The following is a 16,077-nucleotide window of genomic DNA, read 5'->3' on the forward strand; positions in this document are numbered from 1 at the left end:
AGGACATTTTTACAGTTTCAAAAGGAAAGTTGCACCCAGCATCACCACAGACTCATTCCAACCAAGCAGGTTCAGAACAGCACTAATATCAAGAGCCCACGGATTCTCTCTCCAAATTATATTAAAAACTGCTAGATTTTAATGTGGACCAAAGTGCACACACTCATTAAAATAAGTCCCCTGAATAAGCCTGATTTATTTTCATCTAGATCCAGAAATGCTTCCCTGGGAAAATGGTGAAAATGTAAGAAAAAAAGCCTTATGTTGCATAAATGATAAAAGAAACAAACAAACATGTAGATTCATGCCTTGACTCATATCACATCCCTCCACTAAATTTCGTAATAATCTGTCTAGGGGGTTTTGTGTAAAACATAACCTGATGGTGGATGTAATGATAGAAAATCTGTCAATGAGTTGCTTGATTGTCTCTGCAGTGATTTAAGCCACAGCAGCACAGAACAGGGAGGAATAATAAACGGGGAGACCACTTAAATAGATTAGTTTGAAGCCTCAATATTGGCAAGTCTCAGTCGTGCAGAAGTGCCCTTGAGCAAAACATTGATTCCTTCTTGTACCACTTTTCTGTAGAGAGGAGCAAGGGAAAAGAAAATTGACTGTGGCGATCAAAACACGTCACTTCATTTGTTTCAATGTGGGTTCCTTCGTTTCATTTTTTTGGGGAAAAGCTTATTTTAGCTCCCAATCCCACTCTACCACCGCCTCTCAAGATGACTAATTAACATATTATAACTCATTTCTTTAATCCACACAAAAACTGTTAAATGTGCAAAGTTAAAATTCAAGTTTTAAATGTGGTTTTACTGAGGGTAGATTATTTTTTTCTTCTTCTCGTCTTCCTCCTCGCTCCAGCCTTTAAAATGAGCTAAGCTAGCTTCTACCACTTTAATCATATTTACGAGTGGTGTTTATATTCTCCTTTAACTCTCAGTAGGAAGTAAAGGAAGTGAGTGTTTTTCCAAATTGGCCGCAGGTTGTGCACTGGATAATCATTGAGAACAATAATTATACACTTGATCATTGCCAGTTTAGAAAAATGGGACTGAGCCTTCACCAGTCCGGGGCAGTCAACTACAGATTTAACACCAGCTTCTGTAATTATTTCTCAGTACTGGGACACGACAGGAGCAGAGTGTGACAGGATCAGAAAATCTATAACAAAAATCTGTGCTCACATTTCTTCCTACATCCCTGTAGTATGAGTGCATTCACGTGTGTGAGGATGTTGCCTCACAAGACCCAAGACTAAGTGAGATACATGGATTTGTGTTTTATCTTGTGGCAGATAAAGACGAGAGGTTAAAGGTCCAGTCTGTAAGATTTAGGTAAAAGGGATCTATTGGCAGAAATTTAATGTAGAATAATGCTCATGATGTTTTCACTAGTTCATTTCATCTAAATTGTATGAATTGTAGTTTTCTTTAGCCCAGAAAAGGCCCTTTATATTTAAATACTTCAAATTTACATCGAGGGATTCCTCTCTATGGAGGCCGCCATGTTTTTTACATTAGTCCAGACTCGAAAAACTAAACACCTTTTGAGTTTTTATGACAACTGAAGCTACCACAGGTTCTATTTCATGTTTGGAAGGAGAGGGTGAGGTGAGGGGTGTTCAGCTGCAACATGTAATTTCAACACTAGATATCACAAAATTCTAGACACTGTGCCTTTAAGCCAGATGTTTATTTTCTAACAGCCTTCAGGGGCTTCCAAATGCAGACTGGAAGAGCCGAGTATCAAACCACCAACCTTATGGTTGTTGGACAACCTGCTCTGTCTCCTGAGCCACACACAGAGAGGATAAACATTCATACATTTACTCGGGAAATGCATCAACTCCTAAAGCAAGAAAACAATTTAACTGTATAATCTTAAACTTTGGGCAGCAGATAATAATTTGCCGTTTTTTTATTACATGACTCGTGCCATCCTAGAAACATATCCTACACATATCTGCTGCCATACTTTGCCATACTCTCTGCTGCAGTTTCACTTGTGCAGTCACTGGTTTAACAACTACTTTTGCATTATTTCTCATTAGTGGGAGATGGTGACAGGATCAGGCAACAGAAGACTGGGAGGAGAGTATGAAAAATTCTAACAAAACTCTGTTCAGCCTATTCTGTTTGAAGGAAGGAGAGAAGCTGGAGCTTCTTCGGTCTGTATCGTACACGACTGCAGTCAGCACTCATCGATGATCACCTCAACCAAAACTGTAAATGAGCCAGTGGTAGGCAAAGAACCAAATTTCCATCTGTTTAACATCTGTTGCATGTTAAAACGGCAACGGGATATAAAAAAATTTTGGTTTTCTATTGAGTCCACATTATATCAGCTACACGTGTAGTTAGAGGTCTGTATTTTTACCATACAGCGACTCAATGAAACTACAACTGCTGTTTTCAGATTTTTATTTGGATCCCCACCTAATTGCACACACTCATTACCTGGAATATTGGTTAAAATGTCAATGGCCTGTCTCACAATGTGAAGCAAAGCAGAAAATAAATCCTGGATCCACCCCTTTGTTTGAATCCTTATCAATATTTAATGAGCTCTCCCTTGGCTGATGTCCCATCCTTGCACCAAGATTTGTGGGAATCTGTAGCAGAGCAATTCTGCTCACGGACAAACAAACAAACAGAACCTTTACTTTATCTAGGAAAAAATCATGCAAGGAAAGCAAAGGGCTGATGAGGACAAAACAAGGTAAGACATGATAGTAGCAAAACCTATTAACGAACTGTAGCCTCAACTGTGCAGTGAAAGAACCATGATTATCAGATGTCTATTGTTTTGACATGTTGGGGGGAAGCAAAGGAATAGAGAACAGAACCTAAACATGATCCACACCATGTCAAGAGCACGGTTTCTCTGCCAACACAAAGTAGCATACATAAAAATGATGTGTTCACCTGCAAGAACCAACAAGGGACCAACGCCTAATGCTGCTATTTGTACAACAAGAATGGCACTTAGTAGAGCGCATACCTCCACTGAGGTCCAACTGTCCCCTAATGCATCCACATTTAAATTCATTAGATCGGGATTTTTATTTTCTGATCTGCAGCAAATTGCTCACACTCATAGAAATCAATCTCCTAAACATGCCTGATTTTTGTCATCAAGATCCATAAGCCAATACTTTATCTCGGACCCTGTCCCTGATCAGGAGCTGCAAAAAATTGGATTTCAAGTCTTCCCTGATTCATGCCGCATCTTCTCACAGAGGTTGCTGGTAATCCATCCAGTAGTCTTTTTGTAATTCTGCTAACAGACAAAGAAATAAACTTTTCATCAAGAAAAATGTTCATCACAACTCAACAAATTCTTTTAAATTCAACACATCTGTAAACAACATCACTGATGTGTCATTCAATGGGCCTTTTCTCTTTCAATCTATCAGCACTCAACCCTGACGTTTGGCTGTGATGGCTGTAGGGTGTTTATGGTGTTTTTGTCATGTGTCATGTGTCCAAGCCAAAATGTCAATGTAAGAATTAATGCGTGACTTAAACAGTTTCCTAGCTTTTTGTATGCCGAAGGTTTGTCATGTTTTTTTTGGTTTGTTCCAAAACTCTTTGACATCTTTGACGTTCCCCTCCACAGGCACATGGGTAACATTTGGAGGTCAGATCTCTGATGAGGTAAGACGTAATGTCAGATCCATCTTTCAGGCATCACAGCTCATGAGCGGATGAAATCTTTTATTAGTCCTTGACCTCGCAAATACAACTGATGAGGCGGTTTAAAGCACCCACATGGGAGCAGTGAAGAGTAATGTTAGCTGGCCATGGTAATCAGTGTCCCTGTTGACTCTACCAAGGCCAAGCGATCAGGTCCTACTCCTCCCTGTCAGTGGGCCCTGCTTCAGTGGCTCGTTCTGGCCATGAATGGGGGGAAACACAGAATTGGGGACAGCTCATCACTGCTTGATGACCACTGGGACTAATTGACACAAAGAGAAACAGAATCACCAAAAGAAAACTGGGAGACGAGTACAGAAGGAGAAAGACGTCAAGACCGATGTACGGCTCTGCATGAACTGCAGGCACGAGAACTAGGTCAAAAAGAGTCTGAGAAATATATTGAGCAGTAAACAACTTTGATCAACAAGCATGAGTATCTCAGCTGCAGTTTCACCCTCCTTGCTCTTCTACAAGGAATTTCTCATCCTCATCCTTTTTTTATCTGAAAAGTGTAATTTGAATAATATTTATAACCGCGTATTAACTGGAGTGAATCAGCGTCAACTTCTCTCTACTTTGTCAGGTGGCGGAGCAGCTGATGACCATCGCCTACGAGAGCGGGGTCAACCTGTTCGACACAGCTGAGGTCTACTCGGGGGGGAAGTGAGTGACGCCTCTGATTTGTGACCGCATTCATCCCACAACCGCATCCATCCTCTCTGGTCTCTGATCAGCCCTCCTCCCTCACAGGACACAAGATGTTAACAGGGTTCAGCCCCAGAGCAGGAATTAGACACCAGAGGAGGCCAAAAAAATGAAAGCTAGCCTCGACTCTAAAGTGATTAACATAATCGTATTCATCACTGGAGACTGCCCATTATGTCCACAGCTCTATCTTACTTTATGGGTCTGGACATTGTCGCGGTGAATAATGCGGGATGCAGTGGAGCCGCATGGGGATGAATCTTAATTTCAAGGTAGCTGGTGAAGTTAAGGCGTACGACACAAGAGGCGTTTGGTCTTTATATTAAACTCCTTCTGATTTTTAATCAGATATGCAAGCTGCAGATGTTTGGCAGATAACAGTCATGCTTACATACTGAAAGAAATAGCAGCCTGAGACACTGTATAATCCCATCATCTCCTGTGTGTGTGTGTGTGTGTGTGTGTGTGTGTGTGTGTGTGTGTGTGTGTGTGTGTGTGTTCACAGAGCAGAGATAATCCTGGGAAACATCATCAAGAAAAAGTGCTGGAGGTAAAGTACAATCACAAAGATTCTCAATATGTTCTAAGAATAGGTTTAAATGTGTGTACATGCACACACACACACACACACACACACACACACACACACTTCAGAGTGTGTGGACACTCGAACATTACGTTCACATGTCACTGTTGAAGCTCTCATTCCAAACACATGGGTATTATGATGATGCTGCACAGCCTCAACACTTCTGGGAAGGTTTTACACAAGATTTTGGAGCCTGGTTGAAGGGATTTGCTGCCAAAAGAGCTTAAGTGAGGTCAGGTATTAATGTTGAGCCATAAAGCCTGGCTCGCAGTCACTGTACCAATTTATCCCAAAGGGTTTTGGTTCAGGGCCAGTGAACCACCTTGTCGTACACTTGGGGCCACTCTCATGTTGAAACAGGAGAGGACCGGTCCTCTGTGAGATATTTCTGTCTGGACCCAAGTGATGGACAGATCCGTGCCAGAAATATGTATTCCCTTTTATTACTTCTTTAATCTTGTGAGTCATTAGATTTATATTAGGACCCCAGGTTAGGAACCACTCATGTAGAAACATTTGTGTTGCGTTAAAACTTGTGTGTCTGTGTGTGTGTACTTTGTACCATTGGACAAAGACCAATACAGAGTGAGAACTTTTTGTTCAATCAATAATAGATAAATAATTATAATAATAATTAATATATTCAGAGTTATTCAAATTGTTTAAAGACCAAATGAAATAACTGTACACTAACGTACACCAGGGGTGAGTAAAATGGTAGTGTGTGTGTGTGTGTGTGTGTGTGTGTGTGTGTGTGTGTGTGTGTGTGTGTGTGTGTGTGTGCACGTCCAATTTATTTTTGTAGAACTGCAGCAACAGAACATTTGTAAATAACTCACAGTTAAAATACCAAGCAGGTGCTGATGCGTGAGAGCAGCAGCACAGACAATCTTCAATTTCATATGTACAAATTGTACAAATGAAATATCACACTGCAGGAGTAAAACTCACTTATGTGCATTGCCATTTAAAAACCCATGCCAGCTCTCAGCCTGACTTCACCTCAACTCTGGATCTGTTTAAATTATTGAACACTGAAGCATGGGGGGGGGTGGTTATAGTGAGGCAGCTAACTTGTTAGATTTCACAGAAAATCATCCCCTCTGTAATTCATACTTGATGAATGACATGTTTGAAAAAGGAGCGTAGCCCATCTGCCACTTCACACTGCAGCAGGAAAGTTGACTGGAGGACGCTGCAATCGTTATAAGATGATGATACAGTTGCATGTGCACAGATACATGCGGTCATGTGCACATGTAGGTGTGAACATACTCACACAGACACACACACACACACAAATTCATCTCTTTAACAAAGTTTACTTTTAAGTCTTTCTTTATCATTTGATGGTTTCTGTCTTTCCTCCCTCAGGAGATCCAGCCTGGTGATCACCACAAAGCTCTACTGGGGAGGAAAGTAAGTGTATGTGCATGCAAGCATGTTTGTGTGTGTGTGTGTGTGTGTGTGTGTGTGTGTGTGTGTGTGTGTGTATGTATTTTTTGCGTCTCAGATGTTCAGGCTCTCTCACCAACAAGAGGCTGCACATTCAAACGTACGCCTGTGGACACAGAGCGTGATATGGGATTGAACACTTTTGAGAAGCCACTGGCAGGCAGGCTGAGTGGCATACACACATACACATAACAACATGGCCACACTCTCACCCGCTCCGTCTTACTCTTCCTCAGCCTTCTGCTTCTTTGTCACGCTGAGGAATTCTGCTCTCAATCGGCAATAGTCACATTTTTCTTGCTGTTTAAGTCTTCAGGCTCATACTGAGGCTCCTCCAGGACATCCACATGCGTCCTCTGGTTCCTTTTAAGTATCTGATGTAGATCAGTAGAGTAGGGCCCGGGTGTAATTGTATAAATTTAATTTCAGCTCATCCTTTCTACGAAATCAGTCTCCACACTGGATGGATTTAGAGAACAACTACTTAACCCCCGACCGAATGAGCTGTGAGCGTCTGAGAGGGTTGTCAAGCATCTCATCGCCCAAACACAGATATATGTACACTTAGTATCTATTGCACTTTTTCTTACCCTTTTGCAGAGACATGAAAAAGTGGAGGACAGACTGCATGTTCCTTTTGTAAAACATTATTATTATTATCATTAACCATGGCAGGCTGGGACGCCACAGGAAGAAGAGGCAGAAAGAGAAAGTGTGAAATGAAGCAAAGACGAGGCAAATAACAGACAACTGAGAAAGCAGGAAAAACACAGGAGCAGAAAGAAACTGAAGGAATGAAGTGGAAAGAAAAAGAAAGGGACAGGGAGAATCTTATAGATCGAGTAATGACAGGGGAGGTTAATGAAATATCACTGAAGCATAAAAGCATGCTTTGTTTGTGTTTTTGTTTACCTGCGTCGCATCGTACACATCGGGCTCAGCGCTACACAAGGGTAGCGACAACTGAGTTAGCATAATGGAGCGTTTATAAGCTAACTAGTCAGATATTTCACTCAGGATGTGATGGAGACCTATGTTTATAATAATACAGTGATTTCAGTTACACATTTTATAAATCACTGATACTTTCACAGTAGTACACAAGGGTATTAACTATAGCAAGTTAACATAATGGAGCATTTATCAGATATCAAGTCAGATATTTGCCTCAGGAGGGGGTAGAGACCAAAACAGACAACGTTCCTTCCATGTTCACAATAATACAATGATTTTAATTACATTATTTTACTGATACAGGAATCTGAAAGACCATTTTTATGCTGTAATTGGTTAAGATGGTGGTAGATCAAACAATGCTAGAAATATGTTTTCAATAAAAAAATATTATATTCTTATTATATATTATATTATATATATAGAATTAATATGATAGCCTGTAAAACGTAATATTAGCAAGTAATTAACCAAGCAAAGTACACTGTGTACCGTATAAAACTTAATGTACATATATAACAACTATGGAAACTGTTGGTTGAAAAGTTTACAAGTACCCAGGGTACACAAACATTTTAAAAGCATTACAGCTTAAATATGTTCATTGTATACAGTTTTCAATTTCTGCAACAATCCAGAATAATAATTAAAACTGCAAACTGGGAGGTGATCAGTGACATTGCACAGTCTATTCTCTGGACCCACTGGGGAGTGTTCAGTGGGTGTAATTGTCTTCAGTAATGTGTATTCTGGTATGCAGGCTTTAATGTGATTCAGTTCATGTATGGGCAGGAATGTGTCTTCACACTCGTGACATGCACTTCTTTCCCTCCTGTTGTAGAGCAGAGACAGAGAGAGGCCTCAACAGAAAACACATCATTGAAGGTAACAAGTCTATTTCCTCTCCTCCGCTTTGTCCTTCACATCACCCCATTATTCGGAGCCCCGCTACACTCCTGTAATCTCCCTCTTTTATCTCCTTTCCTCCCGCCCTCTTTGATTCTTCTCAGCACATGCAAGCAGATGAATTTTGATTTGACGATTTCACATCAAATCTCATTAGTTGTGTCTGTTCACTTGGAATCTGTGACTTTCTAAGAAACTGTTGCAACCTAGAGTGTGACAAACTTCGCAGCTACCCTCTTCACTCCTCTTTCAGAAGAGTTATGGCCTCGCTCGTGCGTGTAATGACAAACTTTTCCTTTGACCTTGGCCTGATCCGCCCCGCTTCCAAAAAAACTCACCATACGGTCCACAGCCTGCTGCCCCTCCTGCAGTGACTCAGCTCTTTCTCACATTATTAGCATTCACTGCAGCCTCTGCAACATTACCCCGAAAGAATAGAAAGGGGAATGTAATCAGAAAGTGCTGGAATAAAAGGACGAGGAACGAGAAATAGAATTACCTTTTTTACGCTGAGCTAGCAGGTATGCACAGATATGTTAAACGTGAGCAAACCTCTAAATAAAGGTGATACACTCCTGTCCTAAAGTCGGTAAGAGAAGTTTGCCTTTCTGAAAGAACGAGGCGCAATCTGAGAAGCTCTCTCACTTAATTGTTGCGTTTTGCACGGTACAAAGAAAAAAATGTGTTCACAAGATAAAAAATAAAAAGTATACAAACGTTCATATGCGCCAGGAAGTTCAATGTGCGTCATGACATTGTGGAAGAAAAGGTGCAGACTGCCAAATAAAGGAGAAGAAATCAATTTCTTTCAGGTGTCAAGTTCCCGTTTAGTTCTTTGATCCAGAAGTGAATGTCAACTATGCATTCTAATTGCAGAGTTTTTTTGTTTTTTTTTGACCAGTGGAAATGGATGAAGTGGGAGAGAGCTGTTGACAGAGTGGGGAAGTAAAGGTGGCATTGCTAATTAGTTGAACTGAGTTTGCCTGTCCACATGATATCAGTAGCATCTGTGAGAGAAAGGTGTCCCTGTCAACACCGGTGTGGCACATGTCACCACAGGCTAATGAATTGGCTGAGTCCAACATTTGGTGACACTGTTTTCCTGTTGTATGTCCAGCCAATTAATTATTAGACCTGTGCACTGATATTTAGGTTTGAGTTTCTGTCAAAACTTAATGACCAATAGCTCAGATCAGTGCTGATAAACTCTGAGGGATTCCTCGACAGTTTAATGGTTTCAAAGAGACTTTTGTTGAACGCATCATTAAATGCATTATTCGTCATCGCAGATATCGGTAGGTTTGCAGTTTATCATCTTCCCTCAGCTCCAAAAATATTCAAAGTCAGTGAACTGCGGCTAATCCACCAGACAGCTGAAACTGCTGGTGATGATGGTGCAGGCTCAGATTAAGATCCATGTAATGGGTGTTTCTGGGACTGTGGGAGTGCGGTTGACAGAAGAAGGAATAAGTGGTTCCAATGGTGGTGGGGAGAGCTGGGATTAGCGGGTGACGAAGAAGCCTCTGGCACTTATCTGCCACGCACACTCACACACACTCAAATGTGCTGTGTCTCTGTATTACTCTGCTGTCCTCCTTTGTGACAGCATCCTGTGCTTGCTTTTCATCTTTCATCTGTTCTTCTCTGTGTGTGTGAGAGGGGTCTGATCTGCTGACATTAGTTCATTGCCCTCTCCTCCTCTCCTCAGTGCATGGAGTCGCTCCTCAAACAGATGCTCAAAGCCGAACCAAAGAGAAAAGAAATGAGCGTAACCTTTTTTTCCTGACCTCCATCTTTCTCATTATCCTCTTGTCTTTGAGTTGTTTGGTTCCTCCTTCAAAACAACATTTATTTATATAACCAGGAAAAAAGATCACACAGGTGTGGTGCCTATTTTTTCATCCACATAGACTCCTTCTCTCCAGGAGATTGTGGGGTGAACTCAGCTCGACACTGATTTATCCTGAAATTCTCTGTCTGACCTTTGAAAATCTCGCTGTGAATGAGATATACTGACCGTTTCTGACATTGTTGCTGAGTAAATTAGGCAGCTCTATATTTTTGACGGTAACCTTAAATGAAAAAAAAGAAAAGATTATCAAGCAACCCAATTCTATAAGGTGATTACATTTAACAAATTTAATGTCAAATGTGCATTTTATTTATTTTGTTTATTTCACAAGAGGAAGACTGTGACCAAAAGCTGCTTCACCTCATTGACTGCTCCCTAAAGCAAAGCCAAAACCCCATGTTCGCCCCCTGGTGACTGGCTGCAGTATAGGTCATAAACCCCACCTCCTCCATGTTTGTAGATGGGACATGGACCAAACTTAAAAGTCAAAGTACACATTAAATATTTATTTCTCTTAGTTTTGACAGTTAATTATCCGGTGCTATTAAAAAAATAGGGTGAAATGTCATGATTGGCGGCTGAGACTGATGTGATCGGTAGAGCATATTGTATTGGAACCTTGTTACTGTGGCTCCACTCCACAATCGCTAGACTCTGGTACTAATTGACATCAGGAGCGCAAGGCGGCACCACCCGTATCCAGGACAGGAGGAGGTGGAGATGCGCTGTCTATCTTTATATACAGTCTTTGATAGAACCATGATACCCTCCAGCCTAATGACAGCTTTCCTTTTTACTGGCCTTAATAATTCAGTGATTAACTTGAAGAGGGAAAAAAATTGGAGTATCAGATTAATCTGCCCAACTCTGAGTGGATGAGCAGCTGATGATGTGCAGAACCATCACTCTGTTACACAAAGAGGTTTTAATTAATCTCAAACAATCTCTACTGGTCAATCATCTCCTTAGATAAAATGGCCAGAAACAGGAAATCATCCTCCAGGTGATGATGGGAAATCAGATTATTGAAGTCTGAGGTTATTTTGAGAACAATGTCGTATTTTGTTGTGCTGGAAAGACTGAACTCAGAGTCCCATAACCTTGGCCCTTTACCAGACTGAATATGACAACTCAGATTTGCTCATGAGCTCTGTCAAAAGATGTTGCAGGCCAGTTGCAGCTGGAGGGCTTTGAGTCACATGTGGTCAACTGTCCCTTTGCCACGTTTGTGATCATGCTGACCTCAAATCCCCCAGGATCCAATTTACCCCATTTTTCCATTTACCTGGGGGCAGAGTGTTTTGGGGCATCACCATGAATTGAGCGTGCTGCAAAAACAGTCACATTTTTATATGAAACTGTAAATATATTTTATCCGCATGGCAGGGATGTTTAGTTTTATATGCAGGGGGTAATAAGTCTTCTCTGCAGATCCAGACCAATCTGTCCATGTCTGAAAAGTATCAAGGGACAAGATTTATCACTTGCTAACATGTCTCAATGATACTGTGAGTCTCCAGGAGACTTATCACAGTATCATTGATACATGTTAGCAAGTGATAAATCTTGTTGACTGCTATTACCAGTGGACCATGCAGCGTCCATTGGTATTAGCAGTAAATATGAGTGAAGGATAAAGCTCCTGGCGTATATGGGATATGTATTTAGAAATCATCTTATTGGGAATAGACCTATTTATTGTTATTGTACAGTTTGGATGATGACACTTTTCCAGCACTCTGAAAAACAAATAATGATTCTATTTATTTTCTTAAATAGTGTACATCTCTCAAATTCTTTCCTCCATTGCTCTTCAGGCTTAAGGGGCTCCCTCCAGAGGATGCAACTTGAGTATGTGGACGTGGTTTTTGCCAACCGGCCAGACGGCAACACTCCCATGGAGGGTGAGTGAGTCCTGACCAGACCCCAGAGGGGCTGGCGGAGGGGTGGGGTGGCGACAATGCATGTTGTTCTGTAACATGAGAAAGTGAGAAATACTGACAGGACCACCGCCCTCGCTGGACCGGCGACCTCTGCCTTTGTCCAAAGGGGTTTGTCTTTCTGTGCGTGCATCTGACTCACGCACACACACACACACACACACGTCTCATCTCTCCTCCTCTATTTTAGTCCACCACTCTCCCTCTCTCCCTGTCTCTGTGGGATTGCTAGTTTCCACAGGGTGTCTGAGCTGCACCCGCTCCCAGCCCTCCCTGTTCTTCAGAAGTAGGATTATCTGCCCCCCCAGGGGAAGCTGGTGTATTTTTGTGCCGGTCTCGCTGGATACAAGCCCTACTGTGCGTTCTGTCCCTTCAACACGCTAGTGCTGCCTTTCACACACATCTTACTGATGTCGCCATTAATTTCTTTTGCACACTTCCAGTTTCTTCCTCAATTAACTCTCTTTTGATGTGGCCACCACAGATACTTGAGCTCTTCTTCTGTTCCACAGTACAAACTCTCGTCCGCAGGTAGTGGCGACTGAAAGGATGGAGCCCTACTGGTCTCACAGAAATATTTTCCAGCCTTTCCCCTTTGCCCCCCATACTTCATCCCCAGGGAGCGAGCAGACTGTGGGAAGCCAATCTGTCATACTTATTCTCCCAGGAAACTTGCTGGTAGTGGTGGTGACTGGCAGACCGACCAGCCAGCACCATCAAACTTTAAGCTGTCTGTGCAGATGAAGTAAAATCACTATTGACAACTGACGTCAAAGTCTAATTTGATTTATGGATTGATTGATCAAGGATGGGGGGGATAGAAAATAAACATAGAGACACTTATCCTCCATACAGTATGAGTGTGTTGTGCTTTCAGCAGCTCTGCAACATTGTTGGTTCATTTATCAGTGTAACAACATTGTGCACATTGCTTCATCCTTCATTACAGTGGAGTAAGGCCACCATCATTAATCACTGTCGACGGTCTGTCACTTTTAACAAGTTCAGGGCGCAGGGCTGTATGCACAGACAGGCACACAGCACTGGCTATCTTCATGCATTAGCACTTAAAAGTTTCCTAAATGAGTTATCTTTTAGAGCAGCAGCGCCAATATACGATAAAGTGAGATCTCCACTCTGCCTCTACCTCTGTGGGCATTTGCAGTATACGTAGGACTTGCTATGCACACGTCCGAGGAATTGATTCACACACCCACGTGTTCCTGAAGCTTAAACGTGATTAACCGCATCAATAAAAAATCACTGGTGTTTGATTGTGTTGCCTAAATGAAAACAAACAGACAAGGTGTGCGTGCATGCATTTCTGTAGGATTTGCATTCATCCTTTGCTGTGACTTTAACTGCTTCTGACTTTGTGCGAGACAACTTGTGTACCCTTGAGGACAAAAAAGTGATGTCATGGCCGCAGTCTTCCTTTGTCACCATCAATGCTTTCGTAATCCCATCATCCCTTCTTGTGGGTTTCTCTCCTCCCGTTTTGTTTTCTTGATTTGTTTCTTTTTTGGCTTGTATCCAGTTTAATAATAAAAAAGGTACAAATGTTAAAAAAATATTCAACCTCCTCCCTTTTTTGCGAGGCCCTGATTTCATTCACTGATTATCCCTATTGTATTGTCCTGTTGCTGCTGTCACTTAGAGTGATGAGACGACATGGACATTTTCCTTGAAGGGGTCACAGGCTGAGCTGCCATTTCATCAAACATGTCACCAAATAATAGAGTTCATAAGGTCCTCACTTTATGCTGAAATGGTGCCTAAAGCAGGAGCATCTGCACAATAGTTGATTTGTTGTTTCATTCTGAAGAGCAAACCATCCGAGTCACAATGTTTCTACCCAGTCAGTCAACATGATTTTTTCATTTGACAAAGCAATATCAAGCAAATTGAATCCATTCAGTTGAGCAAAAATGAAAATCCCCCAGACACAGTGAATAAAGAATACAGAGGCAGAGGAAAAGAGCAGACATGGCATCAATAAATAGACTTTATAATAATCCCTCTAGCCAAAGGGCTTTTCACTGGAGAATCAAGTGAAATGGGACTCCGGCAGCATACTAAACACAAATCAAAACCACATCGAGTCAGGACTTTCCCTCAATACGTTCAGCAGCATTTGTGCACAATCAAAATCTTCTCTCCCACGATCGACACAGGCCTGTGTGAATGCACGAGAAGGATGAGCAGTAGCTTTGCTTTCAAAAAACACTCAGAATGACGCTTTCTCCAGAGACTTCCTCATAGACACTTGCCTAAACAAATATGGAGATCAGTGTGTGTTGAATGTTTTCTTTCACACCCTGTGATACCTGCTGGCTGCAGTTTTGACCACATGTTCATGACTCTGTGCCATATTGCTGCTGTGAGACGGCTCAAGGACAAGCTGATATTGCCCACAGCAGCCAAGAAGTTTGCAAATGTGCAATAATGAATCAGGACTCGATGGTGAATTTAACACTCATAGTTTCCCAGAATTTTACACACATCTCATGCATGCGCTCACAAAAAACAGAACACACACATGTTTTTTTTGCTGTAACAACATGAAACATCATTAGTAGTTCTGTGCAATATTCTATTTACAGTATTTGATATTTTTGTAAGCACATACAAAACTGGAACAGAGTGCAAGATGGACAACATATCTCCACTTCCTCCTCCAATGGAGCCAAAATATCTGAATGCCATCTTGTGGCAAGACATTTGATCTGCGCAGTATAGGAATCAGAATAGAGCTACGGTATTGACGTCCCAGTGATACATGCAATCGACCAATCACTAGTCGGTCAATCCTGATGGTTCACCCTAGTCAGAGATGTTTCAATACTGACATCAGCATCCGAAATGTCACGAGTCCTGCTGAAAATGAGTAGACAAATAAATCCAATGGTACTTCTTTGAAGTATTTTACTTTCACCCAGATAAAACTGCAATTTTCTTTTTCACCGAAATTGTCCTCGTTTTTCTCCGCTTCAAAAAGTAGGTGGGCCACACTGCCACTGGTGAGTGCCGTTTTTAGAAGTGATTGCCAGTAGTGTCACATTAGCTTGAGCTCGCTAAAATGTCAGCAATTTGGCAATATGTCATGCTTGAAAGCTCCATGTGTTTCCAATTACGACACTAGCAATCATAGATACAGGGTTAGTAGCATGACTCTGCTAAAATACGTTTATACATTGTTGTTTTTTCAAATGCAGTGGTATCGGACCAGTAGCCTGATACGCAAAGTTCAAGTATTGGAATCATTATCGGAACATCTCTAGTTTTTTATAGCATCAAAGAAAATGTTTGACTAGTCAGGCGCATGTCCCGTCTGTTAACGTGGAGGAGGAGAGGTTTATGACCTTTCTACAGCCACCCACCAGGGGATGATAGAGAGGCTTTGTTTGCATCACAGCTTCGTGTACATTTATGAGAGTTGCAGGGATATTCTGATTTAAATTGTACACCAATGTCATTATAACACAGTACATGCTGTTCATACCCACATCATTACTTGAAAAGTTGCAGTGGGTTTCTGTGAGTGGGGTGCTGATGGTGTTTTGGACATCTCACCTGAGCCTCTGCTGTTGGACTCGATGATTCATTGCACCCATGTGGAAAGTCACATAATGTTAAGCCTAGCATGGTCGTTGCTGTGAATTGAGTTGTCGTCCTCGCCCTCCCGGCACCGAGGTGGATTATTCATATATTCACAAACTCTTGTGAACAGTGTATGCCTCCATGGTTCCTACTTGGTTCACAAGTTTTTCTATCTGTCCTCATGCATCCCTCCGAATCTCTCGCTCCTCTCTCTTGCTTTACGGAGCAGATGCACTGTTATTCCTCTACTCTCCCACCTGCTTCACCCACACACACACTTGCTCTCTGTCTCTCACTGAGCAACAATTCAGTCCAGAGAGAGAAGCACTGATGAAAAGGAATTGCTCTTTTTTTAATCACACTCTC

At 41.7% G+C, this 16,077-nt stretch overlaps 1 protein-coding gene across 2 annotated transcripts in view; it reads left to right on the plus strand.

The window, feature by feature from the left end:
* Positions 1-16,077, plus strand: part of kcnab1b (potassium voltage-gated channel subfamily A regulatory beta subunit 1b) — a 37,032-nt gene that overhangs the window by 17,995 nt on the left and 2,960 nt on the right. For both annotated transcript variants that reach the window (XM_020105314.2, XM_020105298.2), the window contains exons 3-8: positions 3,631-3,668; positions 4,294-4,373; positions 4,921-4,965; positions 6,379-6,423; positions 8,255-8,298; positions 11,989-12,075. In XM_020105314.2, the coding sequence (XP_019960873.2) occupies positions 3,631-3,668; positions 4,294-4,373; positions 4,921-4,965; positions 6,379-6,423; positions 8,255-8,298; positions 11,989-12,075 (339 nt within the window). The remainder of the gene's footprint in view (positions 1-3,630; positions 3,669-4,293; positions 4,374-4,920; positions 4,966-6,378; positions 6,424-8,254; positions 8,299-11,988; positions 12,076-16,077) is intronic.

The sequence above is a fragment of the Paralichthys olivaceus genome, chromosome 16 (genome assembly GCF_024713975.1).
Source record: "Paralichthys olivaceus isolate ysfri-2021 chromosome 16, ASM2471397v2, whole genome shotgun sequence".
Taxonomy (NCBI): Eukaryota; Metazoa; Chordata; class Actinopteri; order Pleuronectiformes; family Paralichthyidae; genus Paralichthys; species Paralichthys olivaceus.